This window comes from Meleagris gallopavo, chromosome 13, assembly GCF_905368555.1.
Source record: "Meleagris gallopavo chromosome 13, MGAL_WU_HG_1.1, whole genome shotgun sequence".
Classification (NCBI taxonomy): domain Eukaryota; kingdom Metazoa; phylum Chordata; class Aves; order Galliformes; family Phasianidae; genus Meleagris; species Meleagris gallopavo.
The window spans coordinates 6,008,548-6,031,415 of NC_139416.1; the positions used below are offsets into that span (position 1 = coordinate 6,008,548).

Here is a 22,868-nt window from a genome sequence, read left to right on the forward strand (position 1 = left end):
AAATTGTTACAACACAAACACGTACTTCTAACAAGTCTAGACTTCTCAAAATAAAGTCAATCCAACTGTCAATATGTTTAAGACTGGAAAAAGCACAAAACTAAGCTAGACAGTGAACTGGATGACTTAAATGCAAACAGTACTCAGTGTTTTCTAGAGGAACAAAGGAGAAAAACACAATGTTTTCTTTCCAGAAGAAACTATCCTTCCATAGGGTATGTGTAATACTCAATCTAGGCAGCTGTCACATTTAAACATTTCACACACCTGAGATTTGTTCGTGTTGCTGGATGTATTGCCTGTTTGGCTGTTTTGTGTTTTCCCACTTGACTGGGAGGATTCCAGTGATACTTCTTGTGACCCCACTCTGTTTGTTGTAGGCTGGCGACAACTCAATTGCTTAGAGGTTTTACAAGGTGTTCCATCAGAATCCTTCAGGAAAATGTAAAGTATGAGTGAGTTTTTTCTTAAGAACAAATGTGTTTTTCTTTAAGTAAGTGAGTTTTCCCTTAGAAATAAAGCTAGCAATGGATAAAACTTGAAATGTTGTTTATTAAACTTTCAGTTCAGAATTCTGAGTAAACAGATTGATTTTAAAACATATTGGTTCATGATTCCAACGTTGGAATCTAATATTTTTCACTTATTTTTTAAATAGAATTCTCATTCAAACAGATTTATTTCAATGACATTTTCTATTTTACTTTTTAAGTGTACATATTAGGACTATCACTCCTCTTAAAAAATACAGACAAAAAAGGGCTATGTAGCTTTGTATCTACTGCACTGACTTTCTTATATGCAAGGCATAGAAAAACATACTGCAATTTACACATACAAGAATTACATAAGAAGGAATATCTTTCACAAGTTAGGATTCTGGATGAAATACTTAAATCTGGTTCTATGCTTTCCAAACGTGTTCTGTGGCAATACCAACAAAGAAAACAGTTTAAAATCAAAATGCAGAAAACCTCCAACTTACTACATCACTAGAGCTGGACAGTGTAGATGATGACGATGATAAGGGACCTGATGAAGAATTTGAAGAATGTTTACTAAGTGTTTCTGAAGTTTTATTTCTAGGTTTTCCCAGTGCTTCATTCTCTTCAGCGAGATTGTTGTTGCATTTATCTAGTTGCTGATTATCTACTATCAGGGTTACTCCATTACCTATTAAAAATGAGATAGAAGCATCAACATACATTAAGTGACATTAATTATTATTTTTTTCAATATATGTACCCATCCAGGTATTATGCATCTATTATATCCAGCAGGACACAGACAGACATCTGTCTGTACATACTTTTAATACATGCAAGCATATTTGTACGTTTGTGTGTATGTACTGCATGGTGGATTACTGACAAGATCCATTCTTGTACACTATGAGAACAACCAAGCTTTATCCACAGTTCAGAATGAAAGAGAGATAAGGCATGGAAGAGGGCAGTCAACAGAGCCCAAATGTGTGAATTAACAGAACTGCTTTACAGCGTGCTTAAACAGCACTCTATCTTTAGCTTTATTTTAGGTCTAAATACTGTTCCTATGCACTTAGCATTCAGCAACTCCCAGCTGTTTTTTCTACTGGAGCTGCTAGGGTCATAAGAACTCCAAATAACTCTCTTGGCTTTGTATGACTCTCTCAACTGAAAATACAAGACAAAGAATTCTTTTATTTCTTACCTTCTACTTTAAAAAATAAAAAAAAAAAACCAGAACTTTAAACTAAACCTGCCAGGTGAACATTGCAACTGTCACCATTACCTTCCTAATATAAGGTTATTATTACTAAATAATTGCTTTGTCCCACATATTGCACCTTGGAGTTACCTCTGCTTCTTTCCCAGTAACTAGTATCCACATTAAAGGCTGTCAGGCTTTTTTGGACAACTTATATTGAATTGGCTTTCTAATAGATTTATGTAATACACGTTTATTGCACCACTAGCTTTATTTATACACAGCTTCATACGTCTCAAGAGGCAGATAAGTCATGCTACGGAGCTCGCAGGACCAAACTGCGGTTGACTGCCATTGCCAGTGGTACAGCAGTGCCACAAAGATCTACAGAGAGGTAAAACAGAAATGGCCCACTGGGGGCCATTGGGGAAATCACTAAAAATATTTTTAAAAACAAATAAAACCCCAGCCTAGCCTGAAGACCAGTATTTGTGCATCTTCTCTGATTTAATGGCTAACTGGAGAAGACTTCTGGTAGCTAACATTCTAAAATTAATTGTAGAGTACTATAATTAATTTGAAAATTTCCAGCTAGCACATACACCTACACCCAAGGAGAGTGACAACTTGTTACTGGGCAATGAAAACGAAGATTATTTTAAAATACATTTTTCAATGAGATCTCTATATAGATCTTATGTGTTTCCATTTGTTAGTAATAACAAAATATCAATCACAATTCTCATTTCTGTTTTAAAGACTTATTTTACTTATACGGTCAATCCTTGTTTAAATACTGCTTCTGTAGATAGACATTATGTTAAACATTAAAAATAAAAAGTGAACAAAAGGTAAAGATTTGGATTTTAACTAGCATTCCTAATAATTATTTTTCAAACACCACCCACAAAGGAAGCGTGACAATAACAACATGTGATTTAAATCTCATGTTTGTCAGGAGCTTAGTTTTGCAAGTCAGCATTGCTTACAGACCTCCATACTGACCAAATCTAACACTGTAGAACAGTGATGCTATGACACAACCTTTCTTGTAGAAGTTTAAATTTTCTGGGTGAAAACACAAGAAAATCCATCTCCACTTTGCAAACGAACTTATGTTAAGATGTATGCATCACCTTATGTGGAGTGGAAGCAACAGAAACATGCACATAATCAAAATATACAGGAAGTCTGTCCTGTATACTTAGTCAAATCTTACCATTACATGAAGACTCAGTCCTACTTTGCATTCCCCACTGCTTTGATATCCAGTCTCTGTAGGTGGCCACTTCTTGTGTTACTCTAATGATTCTACCTAATATACTGCAAACCAGGAGAAAAGAAGAAAACTCCAAACAATTAATTTTAGGCACACAAGAACATGAGCAATTAATGTCTGAGATTTAGACTCATAAAATTTACCTTTCAGTTTCGTTGTTGGGATAATATTTAGCTATTGGGGAAACTGCATGGCTCAAAACAACATAGGCATAATCAAAAGCCTGTTTCACTTGCATGGCACCATATGAACTCCTCCCAACATCATTACCTTAAAATAAGAATATAAATAAATATGTGAAACTGAAACCATGATTATCTGCTTTCCGACGGGACAGTTACGTGGTTTTTTTTTTTGGTTGTTTTGTTTTTTTTTAACTGTCCTTAAGTTCCATCTCACTAAACTTTCACAATACAAGACTACTACAGATATTTACACGTACAGAAGTTGAAAAGGGTAGAAGTTCAATACAGGAATAAAAATACAAATAGAAATAAAAATCAGGTCTGCATGTATTACAAATGTAACAGTGCTATCCTGGGCGACAGATTGGAAGAATGAACGCTCTTTTCTAAAACAGCACTTCATTTACCACTTCAGAATCCAACATTCATGTTAACAATTGAATTTAACACAAAAGTAACAAGACAGAATACAATTGCTGTGTTTACATAATTCTAAAGAATCACAGAGAGGGGGTTGGACTAGATGATCAGCAGAGGTCCTTTCCAAGCCCTACAATTCTGCAATTCTGTGAATGAGAAGAGTGGGCATAAGCATATGTTGTAAAGCACCCGTGCAGTGCTTTACAACCTGTCAAGGTGCAACCGTGACAGAGGCAGGCACAGGCTTGGAAGGGATGCAGAGATGCACACACAGCCAGCCCACATTCATGCCTGCACTGCTGTAGCTATATTGCTGTCACAACTCTTGAGGACTGTGAAGTTGTTTGGTATGCCTTCTTACACCCAAATTTCCTGACAGTAGCATAGGCACACTCTTGAATGGCAAGACAGCATTTGCTAGGAACATTTAAAATAAATAAATAAAATCACAACATTGAGTGCATCTTGTGTTCTCAGACACAAACAAACATTTCTTTGATTTTTGGTGGTCACTACACTATTCCTTGGTTTGACTCTTGAATTTAGCATTCTCTTCGTCAACACAGAAAAGCATGGTTTGTGAGCATACCTGGCTGTAATGGATCTTCAATATACAGCATTGATGGTCTATAGCCATCTAGCATGCTTTTTTGCACTTCGTCTTTGGCAACGTAAGAGCCACCATCCTTTATTCGGATTCCAGTCTTCAGATAATTGAAGTGACGTCCATATAATTCAAAAAACTCTATTAAAAGAACACCATAGTTGGCGTTGGGTGTGCAGGCATCTTCTCTGGGATGCAGCTATTAAGAAGAGAAGAAAAAAAATAATTTTCTTAATATTTCAAGTGCCTGTAAGTCCTCTTCTATTTACCTTTATATTCTTTCCTAGTTCAAGGCAAGCACGTTGAAATATAATAAGTAACACATAATAATAAAGCAGACATATCTGAACGTAGTAACTATTCTTGATAAAGCTGTCCTGCCTCTTTGAAACAAGACGTAATCAAAGCTTTTATAAACTCATTACCTCTTTACAATAAGGCTGGCAAGTATTTCTGCCTTTATATTTGAATTTTAAATGCATTTCTAATATTAATATAGTTTGTATTTGAACTTTCAGTTCAGTAAGTCAACTTCAGTGCCAATGGCAGAGTTCATATATACACACACACACAAAAAAGAATGCTCCAGAATCAATTTGATCTTCAAAAACCTGGGTTTGAAATACAAATACAGGATTTCAATCTACAAAGCTATATAAATTAACCCTTACTGTTAAGCATGCAGCCTAAGAGATTACAAATTGATTTTGTAATTGATATAAAACTGGATCAGTTTTTGTAAATGGACATGTCACTAGTTACAATTTAAAAAAAAAAAAAGGGAATGGGAGAGGTTTGGGTTTGTTTCAAAAAGATATGCCTGTTACATTTATTTCTTTTCTGCTCGCTTGTCAACTGAAAATTGCACTGAGCAAACACTGATTTCCAGTTCAAGGGTCAGGTTTAGAAGTAACTTCAATGTGAAAAAGCACAAATATACACACACACTTATAGTGTATAAACATAGTTAAACAGTAAGATAAAATACAAGGGAAAAAAAAAAAAAGGAGGCTAGAAGAGAGAACTTGCTACTTTGTACTTCTGCAGTGTTTTCTCAGCCCAAAATAACAAAATGGATTTAGCTTATGAATTCTGTTCTCTAATATTTAACAGACAGTAAAATCTTCATTCTATACCAGGTTAAAAACCAAAACAAGCAAATAAAATTCTATTGTATTCATTTAACCACATACAGAACATATGATCTCAAAACCAAGTGTTATAAAGAGCAGCTGTATCTAACACTAACAGTACCACGCTCAAGACCTGGTATCGATACACTAATGGATGTTCCAAACATCTTCTCTAATTCCAGAAACAGCAGTGTGGAAGACAGAATAGAAGACAGCTGTGATGCGACTATTTGTAAATGAAAAGAGGGGGCAAAACCACAAACAAAAGGGATTAAATTATTAAGTTTAGCAACTAAATCCTTTAATGTATGCCCATTAGCATCAACAATAATAGATTTCATTAAGCTTACCTGAAGGAAACTGACAGCCATTAAAAAAAGACTATAAGAACCAATTCCACCCGTGAATACTTCATTAAGGTCCCTCTGCAACAGGAACTGTTTCAATACTAAAACTAGATATGGTAATACAGGATATTTCTGAAAAAGAAGAACAAAAGTGTTAGGATACCCTGATACATATAAACAGTTGATGCTAGAAAGCCTCACATATACAAATTTTAGGAGGAAGGTTTATGTAAGGACACACAGATGGGACTAGACAGACAAGTACTCAAGGCTATTATGCCAAAATTGAGCAAAGACTCCTATAAAAGTTCTATAGGTTTAAGAAGAAGACAGTGTAGGAGCAAATTGAGTTCTTTCATACTTACTACTACGTATACATAAAAGAATCAAAGATTAACAAGTTGAAGTCCATACATCTAGCTCTACAGCAACTGAGAAAATCCCCCAATACTTGATAATGTCATTGAATTGCAAGGTAACTTCCAAGACAGATGTACACGATTTCTTATCATTTTGATTTAAAGTGCTTGCTTTACTGAGACTTACAGATTTTCCTGAAAGAGTTTTGCTTATTTAACTATTAAAATACTTTTTCTTGTTGTTAGTTAGGCTAAAAAAAAAAAACAAAAAAAACAACAAAGCACTTAGCAGCAGAAAACCAATACCATATCACCAAAATGAGACTGCACTTCATATCCTTACACAGAACATTTACACATACAAGTAACATTTTCTACTATTTTGATAAAACATCTTCCACAAGTATTCAATACACTGAATAGGAAAAAAGTATATAAAGATACTGTAATATATCCAGAAACTGTAATACATCCAATATATGGAGAAAAAACCCAAAAGGTGAAAGTATCTGTGAGACAGCTATCAGGGAATTCCTGAACAATAACTTGCTGTGTCTAACCTAATCAGCATTTGTATACTGGAACAATATTCAATCTAGAACAAGATTATTCCTACCTGCTACAAGACTGCAGAGCACTACTGTTTTTATGTTCACGGAACCACAGTTAAAAGAGCAGAACATTCAAAGTCAGTATTAGTGCATTTTCATTAGTCATTGTGTCACTGTAACATTTCCATACGTCTTTGTACATTTTACTCTTTTCATGTCTTTATAGCAGTAAACCTAAGAATTACATGCAGTACTACCAGACAACGAAAACTAACTGTGAATGCGTATCTGCAGTAAGGATGCAGGTCAAAGTAAAACAATCAAATTAAGTCACCACATGAATATAGAGCTCTATAGCTCTATCATAGTATTGCCTAACCTTGATAAAATCTTTGATGAGCTGTGCTGCTTTAACCCCATTCTGTACATTAAAACTGATATCAACTTTTACTTCCGTGAAGGAATCTGTCAGTTTAATAATAGGTACCTGCAAAAGAAAGACAGATTAAGTCAATGCACTTCCAACACACCTTTGTTTTCATTCTTAGTGATATGCATCAATAAAACAGATATATCTTATGAATTCATAGAGAAGGCAAATAAAAAAAACAGGTCTCCTAACTAGTTATGAACACACTCTGCCTATCTATTCAAATTTTGCTTTCTTAACTCATATATGTTGTTTTCAGTTTACTATACTGTTTTAACAAAGCGTAACACTTCAGCTTCAAAGTTATTTATTTTACATTGGCTTTAGCCAGTTTCTGGTGTAGTGCAGTTCTAGCAGGAGAAACAAACACCAGAGGGAGACAAATGCTTAAGAAATAAATGGTAAGACATACTCTTAAGAAAAGACACAGATTCCTCAGCAAAATTATCTTTAAACAAGAAGCAGAAGGTATTGAGAGCACTCTATTCTATCTCCACCTGCATGATTTCCAAATTATGTCTTTCACTAATGATAGCAATCAGACACCTGCTTAAACTTCAACACCCTTAACAGTCTTACAACAAGCAAAAGGGAGGAAGTCAGAATAGAATTAATCCCATCCTGCACAAGAAATACCATTAAATATTTATGTAATACTTATACTGTACTTATTAATTCTATATGAAAGCATATTATGTCTGCTTACTTGCAATAAAAAATACATCTATTTCACTTATTTATGTACAAACTCTGTCCAGAAATTTACGAGTTTGATCACATTAATTCACCTTAATGACTAGCACAACCACACTTCAAAGCAAGCATGTGCTGTGCTGTGTGGAAACTCCAAAGACTTTTTCCCAGTAGAAGAAATGTTTCTTTTGGAACTCCATCAATTATTTTGTCAGAAATAAAAACCATCATTAAATAAAAAGGTCCTATTTTGAATGTATATGTGAAGTAGCTTCTGCTTATGAGTATTTACCCTTTTAACAACGATCTTCCTTAGTCTAGAAATTTAGCTTAAAAAAGGAAACACCCTTCTTTCCCAAACTTACAGTTGCTTTATCTAAAACCTTTACTGAGTTTTCATCTGCTACATTGTGCTTTCTAAGAGCTTCTTCCAGGGTCCAAAGAGGTAACGTCTCCCATTTTCCAAACACAACTAAGTCAATATCGCTGAAATGAAAAGAAAACATAGATATATTGAAATTAAAAGACCAATACACCAAAAAGACAGACAATTGATATCCACATGTAACTACAAGTAAGCTGATGGAATGCAGCTTAGCCAAATAATTTATTCTTTATATTCTTTGGAAAGGGGTAGGGGTGAACTCTTACGCTTGGGAAGATAAAGAACATTTCTGATTACCAAGAGCAGAGGACTGACATACAAACAAATCAACCGGCTTGCCCAAGTCAGACATGAGCCCCCTCACATCACACAGTCAGCAGAGAGGGATCAGCTTCTCCAGAGTAATTCAGAGCAAGAATGTAAATAACTGTGAATCATATATGGGCTGTATTCATCATTAAGGTCAGTTTAACAGCTAGTCACTGAAAGGGAAAGCCCTGCTCCCATCTTCCTCTCCCAGATGCACAGTCCTATCCTCTTTACTCCAAGTCTGGTATTTGTCTAATCTACAGCAAATCAATTCATATACTAATGAGCTTGGCAGAAACCGATACCCACTCAACCCCTCTCCCCTCCACATGCAAAAAAAAAACAAATCAAACCAAACAAACCCACACTCTGGGGGTAATTTCCTGCCTCCTCACAACTCAAAGGTTGTTTTCCAGATGATCCCAGCACCAAAGTGGGCACGTAGTAAGCAGCTGGCATGTAGTGCTAACAACAGGGAGCAGGGAAGGAGTGAGAAAAACGTGGCAACTTTTCAGGAAGCAACAAGCTGTTAAATAAGATCAAACCTTCTAAATTAACTTCACTCATTAACTCAGCTCCTTGAAGAAGTATCTCCATCCCTCTACACTTCCCACCAATGCACAGTGACGTTCATTTGGCTACGCAGGGAGCTGAAATCCTAATTACTCTTTCTCTCTTTGCTTCTCAACTTTTTTCTTTATTTCCTATGCAAAGAAGGCAAGAGTATAACCCTATAATTAAGTATAGCTAAGGTCACTTCAGGAATATGGAGAACTACATAATAGAATATAGTAGAAAGAAAAAAAAAAAAAAAAAAAAGTAGTAACACTACCCCTACCCTTCCCCCTTCCTCTCCACATAGATTTCATAGGTTTGCTCATTCACAAATAACAATGCTCTAACATTCTCAAGGCATTCAAAGAAACTACATCTGCACTAGATGAAACATCTCTTGACAACAACTAATGTCAACTAATAGCAACAGGCAAGTTCAGCACCAGTTCAACTGCATACCATTTAGCTGACAAGGACAGGTAGCACTCAGCACGTTTCCAGAAACTATGTTTAAACCTGCTTGGAGAGCAGGAAATGGTGCTGAACGCTTTTCTTCTAATTTACTTTAACTAAACTAGTGTTTAACACACTAGTAATGCTGATGGTGGCAGTAGGAGACGTCTTATGCACACTAAGAAAGAAAAGGCAGCCCTCTCATCACTTTGAGGAAACATATTACCTACAAGATTGTACAAAGACCCAGCAGCAGAACAGTCACGTAAACTGATACTGAAGATTTTGTATAAGTAAAAGGATATTAAAGAAATTCTAGCACAGAGTAACAGAATTAAAAACACACTCTGCCAAAAACTCAGTTGAAACCAGTATGGAGAAAACAAAGTATATGGAATCAAGTAGAAAACAACAAACCTTTTTTTGTTATTCCATCAACTTCAAAACAGTCAAGCAAATACAGTTCAGAACTATAACTATTAGTCATGTGGATAGGAATCTTCTGCATTACCAGTGTACAATCAAGTTTAATTAAGCCCATTTAAAATCTACGTTGAAAAGGCGGAGGATGAGGCCAAGTCAGAAAACAGTACATATTTGTAGGCCTTCTAACTTTTTAAACAAAAAAGGACCAATTAAGGTTTTCTGCAACTCTTTAGACTAAAACAGTGAATGTAGTAACCCTCATGGTCTGACATCAGAAGGTGAGATGACTCAGGTATCGCTCACAGTCAGTACTGGATACTAATTTCTCATGTTCCCAAAGAATATTTTGGAATATCTACAGAACTGAATTAAAATGTTAATCTCAGACTTATACTACATAAAGGTCTTTATTTCCTGCAGCTGATTAAGCCTTTCATTTTATTTCTATTTAATTGCCAAAAATACTTACATATTTCTATACAGAAGACAATGAAGTCACAGATCAATAGCTTTTCTTTATGAAAACTAGTAACAGATTTTGGAAAAGTAGAGGTTAACTACTATACAGATTTCACAAAACAAGATAAAGGACAAGAAACAATACAACATTGATATATTGTATAGGAACTGCTGAATCACAGCCTGAACCTCTGATTAATCACCTGAGATGAGCAGTAAATCAGCCACAGGAGTACAGGTGAAGGCAATTCACCTGTGCTGCAGGAAGGGGTGGAGCCTGGCTGCACCTCTCCTAGACCTATTTAAGAGTTGACCACCAGTGGGGAAAGATCTCTTCTGGAGATCCACTCCACTGGAGTTTTCCCACACAAGCCCAGGTTATGGGTGAGTGTACCTATTATTTCTGTTTCCTGCTTTGGTGTAATAACATCATAGCCAAGCTCTCTATTACACCTTAACATCTGTATATTTGTTAATTGTACACTGCTGTACCATAACATTGGTATATTCATTAATTGTACATAAATATGTTTTTAATCTTCAATGCTAACATTAAGAAGGTAGCCCTATGTGTTTTCATCTCTAGATGATGAAATTTGGCTTTTCTATAAGAAGGTTGACTTCTTATTTTGGTTCAGTTTCTTAATAAAGTCAGAAAGAAAACTGTGATTTTCTTTTTTTACAGTGTAACAATTCAGATCTTTTACCGATAATGTGAAGCCTATATAGATGTATTACAGTCATAACACTAATTACTGTATTTCTGCATGTTCTGCAGAGTATTAATAGCACAACCCTTTCTTAATAAAAGAAGTGTATGGACATCTATGCACAAGTAACAGATAGTGGGATACTGGATAAATCACTACAGGGGTACAGATTCCACAGGATATCCTTTTTCCTGTATGAAACTTATACAGCAAAATTACTAACCTTGTAGGTAAATATAAACCAGTTTTAAAACTTCCAAATATCTGCACCTGGAACACAAGAACAGTGTGTAAGAAATCAGATTTGTAGGTTTCAGAAGACAAACAAATTTTCTACAGTTTCTTGTAAAGGATGATTACTGCTTCCCTCCATCGGCAGAATTAGGTATTGCTAGCAGGTATGTTATGAAAGAAAGCACTCTTTTCTGTCAAAGCATTTACATATCTAACGTAGTATAAATAGTTAATTATTACATAAGCACAGATAATAAAGTTAACAACTTCAACTTTTCTCCTATTAAACCTTTTCTGCAATGTCAGAGTTCTTACTATAACCAAGTTTGGCCAAAGCCATTAACCAGATGATTTTAAAACACTGATGACTGACAGAACACACACACGCACGCACATAAGACAACACAAAAAAAAAAAACCTAGATCAATTCTGGTTTTGCTTTCAGTATACCCTTCTGTTTTTGAACAGGTTTTCAGAATTTAGCTTTATATACTTCTGTTGCTTTGCATACTTAAAAAAAAGAAAATTAAACTCAGTAATTGTTGTTGTTGTGTTTTTTTTTTTTCCCCTGAATTATAGGTAGCACAACTCTATCCTAAAACAACAACAAAATAGCTTCAGGAACTGTCACATGATCATGCAGATTCAGTTCATTGTGCTGGGTTTTTATTAGCACTGGAAGTTTAAAACATTGTGTATGTATTACAAGCTGTCCGAAACCTCCATCTCTTTAATGTACTCAAGCCTCACTGGGAGGTCGGACTCATAATCCAAGTCTCAGAGGGGACTAGGAGACTTCAAAGGAGAGTCATCTACACAGTTGGACTAATTGTTAACTAGACTGTCTTCTGATGCATTTCCTGGAGCCACCTTACAGTTACATATTCTGCTTTAATGAGTCTCACAAACTAGCTTGATTTCTACCTATGTGTACATCGAGTGACCCACTTTTCATATTTTTTCCCTTTGGGATAAGAAAAGAGGGAGACAGGAAAAGATGATGTTCTGTAAATAAGTGCTTTTACACTTTAAAAGGCTAAGAAGCAGAACACAAATTCTTCCTCTTGATTATTTTGCATCACCTCACTCTTTAACCTTTCTCACTCTTAAGGCCAACAAAAAGCACACAACTGCAATAAACTTAATGTTCAAAGTCCATAGCTGCTCACACTGCAAGAGATGTTACTGCACTAATATCAATATTTTACTAAATCTTGACAAAAACAGAAAGACAAGACATGATAAAGATAGGAATGTAATAAAAATAATTTTAAATTTATGATAATTATAAAAAGCACTATCAAACTGTTTGGATCCAGACAAATCAGGATTTATTCCACCACTAAAAAAGTCTGAAAAGTACTTTTCCATAATAAAGCAAGCACTGTGGGGATGAGTTAAGAAAGTCCAAATATGCTTTCATATGACTAAACAAAAAAGTGTGTTCCACTCAACAGCAAAGAAAGCTCTTATTGAATAAACAATCCTGGAAATGTTCATAAACTTACTGATACAACATATATGACCTTTGCTGAAAGGAATGAGAGAACATCTGCTATTGTACAATAATTTGGAGTATGAGAAACTGAATTATTATAAAAGAAACCCACACCCACACTCCAATCCCTCTCTCATCTACCAAAACTACAGAAATGGAAGAGGAAGAGTGGGGAAATCAGAACAGATATTTTAAAAGATTTAGATTTATTATCAAAGTAGAATTTAATCCATGGTAGTTGTGTAGCCATTTTCACATTAAAAGCATCCCAAATGCAAGATACTGTTATGAGAGATGTGTTGGTTTTTACACTGCTCCAATACTGTTCACTTTATTTTTATTCTGTGCAGACAGAGGTAAGAATACGCATTCATAGGACAGCATTTCATAGTACTGCAATGGACTCCTACTGCTGTCAGTATTTATCTCCATAAACTTGTTCGAGTTAAATTCCAGAGTTCCTGAAGGAGCTTTAACAATGGTACATGTCCAAATATGTCCTCACTATGCAGAACAGAACTTGGAAACCCACAAAACACTGGGAAGTCTTTCCTATCAAAATCCCCACATCAGGACAAAGAACTTATCTATCCATAGCCAATTTAAATTCCTCTTTCTGCTACATCATTAAGTTAAAATATGAATTTTCTGAAGTCTATAAAAATAAACAGTCCTACTATTTCCAATCGTAGTATTTTTATAACTGAAGTGCATGAAGTATGCAACACTATCTCAGTGAGGCCACACACTCAGACATAAAGCTGAGGGCACTATGACAAATGCATCCTAAGCTCCACTGAAGTACTTGTTCAATACTCAGCTTTTCAGATTCAACTACTCAAAAACCGTTGTGCCTTCATTAAATGCCTTCATTTAATGTTTTGGGTTGTTCAGTTCCAGTGTAATTAAAGCCTTTCTTATGGTCAGAGCATTGCCGATGCCAAGAACAGTTCTCACTTACTAGGAATGTTTCCTTCTAAGCACATTCCCTTGAGTAAGAGAGCAAATGACACAATTGCTAACTTCTATAAATAAAGTAACAGTTTAGGATACCTAGTTCTACCCCTCTTCATTTGCTTTTTCAGCCTTTTTTGATGTGAAACTGGAAAATGAAAAAAAAGAAGGGCACACATTCCACACTATCTCTACACAATTAGATTCATGAAGCCTGATTTTACTTCCCGTGGTATCAGATTTTTACAACATCCGCAAAGCTGAATGTGTATGTTTAACTTGAAAGTTTATTTTAGCTGGATTTGCTGCATCTATCAGTCAAAACGAACAGCTTAAACATTAACTAATCACTTTGCACTACAGCTACAGCAGAGGACATTGGACCAGATACCACTCCACCTTCTCAGAGCATGTACTCATTTTGGAATTTTGGAAGTACTAAACCAGTAACATTTTCAAAAGTTTAGTGATTAACTGAAAAGACTGGAAAATTACAGATGGCTGTCAAAGTTAAAAGTCAAGTTCAGCAGTTAGTTCCCAAGCAGGTCTGCAAAGAATTAGAAAAATGACATTAGTGTAATTGCAAGGGTATAAGCTGGCACAATGCCAGTTCTTAAAAAGATTATGGCTTCAAAAAAGCAGTAATAGTATGTTAGATAGATAAAAAAAAATATTTTCTCAATGGCCCAAAGTCACATATTTAATACATATATAAATAAATAAAAGATCTAGCTTCCACAGGTTAGAAGTCTGTCCTACGGATGGTTAGAACACCTTGGAAAGCAGTAAATTCTCGTGCATCATTCAAAAGTCCAGCAGTAACAAAGAAAGATCCCCAAGTAATAAATCCACTCACCCCATTAAGCTAGTAAGCCTACAGCACATAAACTAGTCTGGACAACAGTGGCATCTTTTCTAGGCTGAAAATAATGTGTTTTCTCAGTGAAATCCACCACTACAAGTCTTTGGTGAGGTGCATCAGAGTAAGAACTGTTCAAGGCCAGCAGTGTTTCTTGTCACGGTGACACCCCACCACTCCTGCTCTTGAACAGGGTCTACAACCTTGTTTCTTCACTGTTAGTGGAGAGCTACACAACACCGTGAGATATACTGAAGTCTGGCATAGTTCCATTAGAAAAATTACTGCTTTCTCCTCAAAGAGAAAATTACCAAATGTGTGGTACTGACTGCACTGATCCCCCAAAATTCTGCGATGAAGGCTTTGACTGATGAGAGTCAGTCAAGAGACTGATGTGCTCTTTCCACATTATTACATCACTAACATGCTGTCTGTAACATGTGAACTACCTTGAAGACAGTAGTGTATTTTACACATTAAAACAAACACATACACATAGCTCATACTGAATTCCAGTAGTCATTCTGCCAATCTCTAAAAACACTTCCCCCCCAAAAAAAATTTTTTAGGAATATCTGAAATGAATAGCAGGTTAAAGGCACTCATGTCATAACATTACCTTCTACTGTGGCAGGATCAAAGTGCATTCCTTAAACTAAAGATTTTGCTGTCTGAATTTGGTTTGTTGTTCTGGTTAACAAGTCTTTATTTTCAGCTAGTGTTATCTATATTTATCTGTAGATAAATGACTAAGGCTACAAATCTGCATTCTGGAAACAAACACCATGTTAGTAGAGACAGTTATGCTAAAAACCCAACAGTGTCTCCATAAAAATTTCTTGAGATGCAAAAGAAGCTTTTCTAGTTTCTCTTCAATCCATCATTTATTATAAACAAAACAAACCATAAATACACAGCTCATAAATACAGAGGAGAAACTTGCTTCAGCTGAACAAAGCACTGGCAAAAACCTACCTTCAGTGGAAAGTGGCATTAGAGATTTAAAGCTCAATATATAGTGAAAAGATCTGCAGACTTTTTTTTTTTTTCTGTACAGAAACTTAGATAATTTACATTTGTAAGATATTTCAATTCAGTTTAACTGCCCATTATGGTCTGCACAGCATTCCACTTATTCAAGACTGCAGGTCTTTGGACTAGAAGTCCTGCTACAGACTTCTTCAGTCAAGCTATGGGTTTCAGAATTTATTTTTTTTAACGTGGTACAGTATAAGCATGTCTGCCTGCCTGATAAATCTACCTTCATCTTAATAATTATTAATGAGATTAAGCATTACTTTGCCATATCTTACATCTTTTCTCTGACTACAGGTCTAGCTTGTCTTTGTTCTTTTTTGTTCTTATGTGTGATATAAAATGTTGACCTATATTACCATAGAAATAAACATCACCTCTCTTATTTGACTAGAAAGCCTTATTTATTTATTTTTAAACAGGAGAATAAACAGTGTTTTCACTATTCAGAACTTCAAAGACTAAACAGGCACAAAATGTTGTCTTTTATATTTTAACAAACAGAACAGTGTCCTACTCACATCTGCATTAGGCCAGAGTTCCTTTATAACGTTTTCTATCCTGTTCACCACTTCCATTCGCATTCTCTCTTCTTCATGTCTGGGAGACATATACTTATAAAAGTCAATGATTTCTTCATGAAGACTGGAAGAAAAAAAACAAAACAAAACAAAACAAAAACTCCTAGTTAAGGACCAGTCTATGAGCATCACGCAATAATTTTTTTAATTTTTTTTTTTTAAATCTAGATTTGCAACACTTAGCAAGATTTAGTTTCCCATTAGTTTCCCTACACTAACTTGCACCATAGGTATGGAAGCAACTCTAAGCCAAAGTACCTTCACATTAGAAGTTGCACTGTGTAAAGTCAGCATTATACAGAACATTTCAGTCTTCAACTAAGAATGCAGCTGTAAGCTCAAAGCACATCCAGCTCAAAAGCTCCAAGAGGAGGTTTTCAGCCAGCACTTCCCAGCCTGCCCCTGGCACCAGCAAGGGAGTTCCAGGCATCAGTCTGTTTCCAGCCCCAAGCTTTCAAAAAAGTTTATAGTAATTGTGCCAGTACTAGAGCGAGAAAAACTGCTTCTTTTACTGTTTAGACAAGACACAAACTGAATACGCATTCTCTCCCCATAACAAGAAAGTAAGTAGTACGCACACAGCAGCTGTGGCTCAGAAACAAGGCCTGACAAGCAGACAACCAACTTGGCAGATGTGAGGTACCTGTTACATGTGCTGCTCGCAGTCAGCAAGCTACATTTACATTGCCTTTACTAGAGCTGCAATAACAAAGTCTTCACACAGAGCCACCAATGCGGAGACTTCTGTGGTATCATACACACATCATCAGCTAGACTAACAACATATTCAGAAAAGCAGACACAAAAAAAACCTTAATTCCAGCAAAATACAGAGGAGCTCTGGCACAGAGTAGTGAAATTAATTTCATTTGTTCCCTGTAATGATCATTACAGTAACAGTTATTTTATTTAAATGTATTGTTTCTAGTTTCCAAGTACACACACATCCTCCCTTCAAGCTCCAAAGGATCACCAAAAAGGAGTAATTCACAGAAGCACATCCTTAGATCAGACACAGGATCCAACACTTCCTCACTGCAACCGTGTTTAAGTAAATCACATGTTGATAACTGCAAGTTGTACAAAGGTGTCAAAAACAGACTGAAACATCTGAAAGGTGTATTTAACAGTCGTGGTATGGACAGAACTCAGTCCATGACTTGTCTTGCATTCTTCAGCACTGCATGTTACAAACAACAGAAGCTTCTTTCTATAAGAGACCAAGGAATGAAATATCTATGTTACTTTTTACCAGCATTGGAATTACATCCAACATCTGCAAGACAACTGTGCCAACAGCCTATTAGCCTGGGATGGCAACCACCACAGGCTCTCTATGGCTAATGCAAAGAGAAGAACACCTCTGAAAAAGCTCCTCACGGGGATATAGCCAGGTCACCCTCAGAGAGAACCTTGCCAAGGCCTCAAGCCCAGACTTGGGGCAGCCTGGCTACACCCACAGCACCATTTGGCCCACAGCGATGTTTTTTACAAGGCAGAACCGAGCATGCACTGCTGTCAGAGGGTACATGACAGCACAGGCCCAGCACGAGATAAATCCGAGGGACCTGGGGAGACATGAAGGTGTGGCACAGCACAACCCTTCTGCCAGCTGCTGGCGCCCCGGCTGCTCCTGGGCTTCCAGGGCCGAGCTGTTCTCTCAGCCCAACTTCAGGAAACACCGCCACCAGGAGTCTGAGTCCCTGAAGCCAAAAGAGGTCTGTGCCATGCAAACACTGCAGGTCTCAGTGCCTTCTCCATTAATGCAGCCACACATCGCTCCTATGGAGATAAAACATCGGTTGGTGCATCCCTTGGAAGCATGTAACTACTGAGGTGCTATACATAAATATCATGCATGCCTACACCTGGATTGCTCTTACCCTTAGGAAGCCGTGCAAGTTTTTATGGTGAAGAGAAGAAATTAAGCAGGACACAAACAGACACATCACACCTGCACTGAACATTGCTACACAACATAGACACAGCAAGAATGAAATGGGAACTCTGTCAGTGATACAAGACTGGCTTTAAGAGTACTAGAGGCAGCCCTCAGTGTGCCAGGAGGAAACTTTCCGAGCCCCAGGAGCACCATGCTGCAGAGTGCAGCCCTCAGCTCCACCTGGAACTGCACTTCCCTGCCCACTGCAACTGCTGCCAACAAATGAGAGAATGATTAATCAAAGACAAGATAAACAGAAGCAGCAACACGCAGATTTCAGAGCAAAACAGCACGATGTGGTAGCGTGACTCCAATTAATGCAGAGTTAACTCGAGTTGTATTGAAAATTAAAACCCAAGGTTATTCACTGTCTTAATCAACATCTATAGCTGCAGTTTTTCGAAACAATTTGTTGAGATTAATGGAGCCTGTTGTCTAAAATCTCTAGTGGAATTTTATATCTTCAGCTGAAATGAAGATCAAAGAGACCAAGAAGTTATTTTTGGCATCATAACAGTATTTTGTTATTGAATGCCACTACATTCATTAGCTATTTAAGATAAAAGTCCTTAAAAGGAGGCTTGTTTTTGAAAGGAAATTACGCTGTAATAAACCTGATGACAGCACACAGGGCTATTTTACTTGGCTTTAGAGTCACACTGAAGCTATCAACACCCTACAGCTACTTAAGATGCATGAGCAGAGTACTCTGCAATGCATAAGAGCATTAGTTTACTTTATTACAGTAAATAGCCGTAAATAAGCGTGTCTTTGTCCTGTATCCAAGGAAGTCTTAACATGCGGGGAGAAAAAAAAACAAACTTACAGTTGCTCTGAGTTTGCCTTAAAACCAAGTACCAGCTGTATTGTGTCCTGTTTTCAAACCATGTTAAGATGAGCTCACTACAATTCTACAGACCAAACAGAACCGAAGTAACAGAAAACAGATGCCATGAATACAGTGGACTACAGTGTTTGTTATGTTTACCTGACAGTGACAATAATGTATCATTAAAAAAGTAAACGATGGTCACAAAAGTTATAGTGACAAAAAGGACATCATACTGCAACAGCCTGGAACAGCACTGTGAGGAACACAAAGCCTGTTAGACCCGCACCAATAAGGCAGAAAGCTGTGAGTAATATGGAAATAGGACCTTACTTTTGTGGTACAACTTCTGGGTTCTAAAAGCACTACCCAAGGTTCTCCAACTACGTGGCCAAGATACTGTTATTCTGGAGGATGAACCTTACCATACCTTTGCCAATCAATTAAAAGCAGTCATGGACAAACAAAATATGATTTCTGCTTGAAATGCTCTGCACACAGACACAAACTCAGTTGCCTGCAGCACAACTCACTCCAACAGGTTTGAAACTGGGCCCAGGAGAGCTACCTATAGCCATGCTGCTCCATGAAACTGAAGACACGCTGGTGCAGACCAAATGCTGAGAAGCAAGCTGCCATATTTCTAAGCAGAGCAGGGAGACAAAGATAATAATAACAACAGAATAGCAGCTGTGTTGCCATTGTGTGCTAAAGTACAGTTCTATGCTAATCAAAGAAATCAGTTGTAATTGAAAATTTCCCGCTTTTGTCATTTTGGAATTGTGCTATAAATCCATTTGCTCTAGCTCTTCTTCACCTTTCACTTCACAACAGAAATTACACAGGCACACATGCTTTAATTTCCCTGGTAAGGGTGTTACCCACAGCTTCTGATCCAGAATTCCGTAGTGCTCATGTACTACAATTTATCCTACAGGACTTTCTGAAGGAAGCTCCATTTTCAAAGTGATGAAAATTTAAATTATTAAGAACTTCTGTGGAGTGTGGGCAGAAGCGAGGAATGAACACACAACTTCTGTCTCCCCAAACTCTATGCTTTAAGATGAATCACTTCTGATTTCAGAGCTTATTGATTTTATATCCACACCTGGATGGATATTTACAGTGTACTTCTGTATCACTGAACAAGTCTTTATATCTGAATTTTCCTTGGCTGAATCATTCCTGTACAACAGTGTTTAGTTGCCCTCACCATTTTACATCTACTCCGGAGGAAAAGAAAACAATACAGATGCATCCATCCCTTCGCTCCAGTTAGGAAAGCCAGGACTGCACAGGAGGAGAGAGAACAACTTTGGTTTGAAGCTTCCCAAGATACTTGACTATGAAATAGACGGCACTGTTTCTGCGACTACAAAACAAACAAACAGGATTATGGCGGAAATTTCTGATCCTTTAGAAGTTTCAGGAACCAAACAAAGCTTGTCCATCTCCCATTTGTGAGCTGTTTGGTCCTGAAGGGACTTTGAACAAAACAGGCAAAGAAAAAGCACTGGGAGCCCAAACCCCTCCCTCCTCCAGTATTTTTAAATACAGAAGTAACACTGCACTCTCTAGCAGCATCCCAAATTCAGTTTTAATGCTCATAATTAAAAAAAAAAATTTCTAGATTATTATCACCATCTCATGTATTCAGTAACGAAGCAGGACAGAGCAGACAACATGAAGACCACAAATCATTCTGCCTACCTTCAATGTGAAGCAAAACCAAGCATTAGAGCAGCAAAGGGACCAGTAAATACACAGCATCTGCTGAGCTCCTGTCCCTACCACCTGCGTTTCTCTAGTGTTCTTTTAGTGTGTGCTAGGTTTTAAGCTACTGAAATAACAACTAAGTGCATCTGCAGGTGATTTAACAGGCAATTAAGCTTCATGACAATGAGTACAATCGGTCCTCATAAGAAACTAAAATTGCACTGAACAGAGCAAACAACTTTCAAAAGCCACAGAGACTTCGGCCATCGCTTTCTACCCTCAATCACTGAATCACATCAATGTACTACAGGTCACACAGTAACCAGATTCTGTGGCCACGCATGCCCTATGGGAACTTCAAAATGAAAAATCCCCAGATTTCCCTGTTAGTAAGGTAACAGATAGGAAAGTGTAAGGAGGTGTGACCAGGCTGCTGAGAGCTCAGCATTCATCCACCTACAGCCAGTCACCTCTGACCAGCACCCCCAGCTTGCCGAGTGAGTCACAGAACTGCCTTTTCACATTGAGGGCTGGCAATGTTTTCCCAAATAAGTAAGTGAGGCAGGAACCCAGACCTGCTTGCAGGACCAATGTGTTTCAAGATTCATCTAAATACTGTGATGTTAAATTTGAAAACATTTCCCTGAATGGAGCTTGTTCACTTTAAAAAGTCATGGTTGACTGATCATCACATTTCTTCAAATGCAGTGGAACAAAGAGAGATGCCACAAAAACTTATATTACAAAGCCTATAATGTCTGTCCTGTGCAAGTATTTGAAATCATGCCATGAAGCCTCTCCTCCTTCCTCTCAATAAACTCAATACTCCCCCAAGACCTTCCAAAAAAAAAAAAAAAAAAAAAAAGCAGCTTTTTAGTGATGTCCCAAATTTACATGTTAACTTATTGGTTTAACAGCATCATAAAAAGCATTAAAATAACACTGCACATTGGCAATGGCAAGACATACTAAAACACGGGAGGGAAAAGAAAGCAATGTAGGCAGCTTTTTCTATTACTGAATTTAAATTATCACCATCATTTCAGTTTTTTTTTTTTAATTTATTTTATAGATCCTTTGCTTCAATGCAGATGAACAGTCTCTTCTTTAAGCTGACTCAAGTTACTTCTAACTACAACTCCAAGTGCATTATTACAGTCAAAATAAAACACAAGAGATTGACTTTTTCTGACAACATACAAGTGAGCATTTGTTTTACACTGTGTCAAAATGGCTTCAACTCTTAGTAACAGCTAATGTCTTGAGACACACTTCTCATTCCAGCAGCCCCTCTGGTGAGCATACGTAAAATACTGCAAGGCCTTTCTCTTCAGCTCACTTTTAGAAAACCATCAGTCTGTTGGAATACAGTGAAATATATACAGCAGCTCTACATTCTGCAAATTCATAATTTGGAAAACAGATTTATATTAAAAAGACCCTTTAGATGCAGAGCACGACTATTGGTATGCACATTCTATGTTCTGCAATAGCAATGAGGTACAATTCTGAACAGCTAGAACTTCTGAAACATTAAAGGTATCTGTTTCCTATAGTGAGGAACCAGTAAATCCTCAGTCTGCCAGATTCCCTTGCTCAAAAAGCTCTCACTTGGAGAACTGGTTTGTAAAACATTTGAAACAAGACTTTAATGAGAAGTAAAATACTTATCAGTACCAGTTCAGTGTATATTAGCTGCACTTTCCCAGTAATGCTGCAACAACACAGTGAGTCTGGGTTAGTGTTAGCATTGTAACAGAAGTCACCCTTGGGACATCTCCCCAAGGCCTGCAATTAGGCCTGATACCTCCTGAATCAACACAACAGGTAAGAGAAGAAAGAGAAACAAAAAAAACAACCACATCAGATCAGTTCTGCAAATGTCAGTCATGGTGTTTACTATTAAAATAGATCAGAGGGATCCAGTAGGTCATTCATCTCATCTTCAGAAACATACATTACATCAAGCTCTTTACACGCCACTAACACACTGCTACTGTTTTGTTAGTGTGGGAAATATTATCGTGTAAGTGCTCTATGTGAGGTGTGCCAGTAAGAGACACCGCCTGCTGCCAGGACACAGGCAGAATCACTGCACTCTCTGAAGGCTGTCCACTACTTCTGGTGGATAACAGCTCTCCACCTGGAGACTGGGATCCAAGCTACAACTCACACCACAGGCTCTCCTCAGCACGTACACGGCTGTGCACATGCCAGGCCGCCTCTGAGCTG

The 22,868-nt window shown here is 37.1% G+C and overlaps 1 protein-coding gene across 2 annotated transcripts in view; it reads right to left on the reverse strand.

Moving 5' to 3' along the window:
- TENT4B (terminal nucleotidyltransferase 4B) overlaps window positions 1–22,868 on the reverse strand; it is a 38,429-nt gene that overhangs the window by 3,985 nt on the left and 11,576 nt on the right. Inside the window, exons 2-11 of one of the 2 annotated variants that reach the window (XM_085235115.1) lie at window positions 16,090–16,213; window positions 11,211–11,257; window positions 8,056–8,176; window positions 6,947–7,054; window positions 5,661–5,789; window positions 4,163–4,376; window positions 3,112–3,238; window positions 2,909–3,012; window positions 986–1,173; window positions 268–432 (exon numbers count right to left, since the gene is read on the reverse strand). In XM_085235115.1, coding sequence (XP_085091241.1) covers window positions 268–432; window positions 986–1,173; window positions 2,909–3,012; window positions 3,112–3,238; window positions 4,163–4,376; window positions 5,661–5,789; window positions 6,947–7,054; window positions 8,056–8,176; window positions 11,211–11,257; window positions 16,090–16,213 — 1,327 coding nt within the window. The remainder of the gene's footprint in view (window positions 1–267; window positions 433–985; window positions 1,174–2,908; window positions 3,013–3,111; window positions 3,239–4,162; window positions 4,377–5,660; window positions 5,790–6,946; window positions 7,055–8,055; window positions 8,177–11,210; window positions 11,258–16,089; window positions 16,214–22,868) is intronic. The other variant, XM_085235116.1, reaches the window with a different exon arrangement.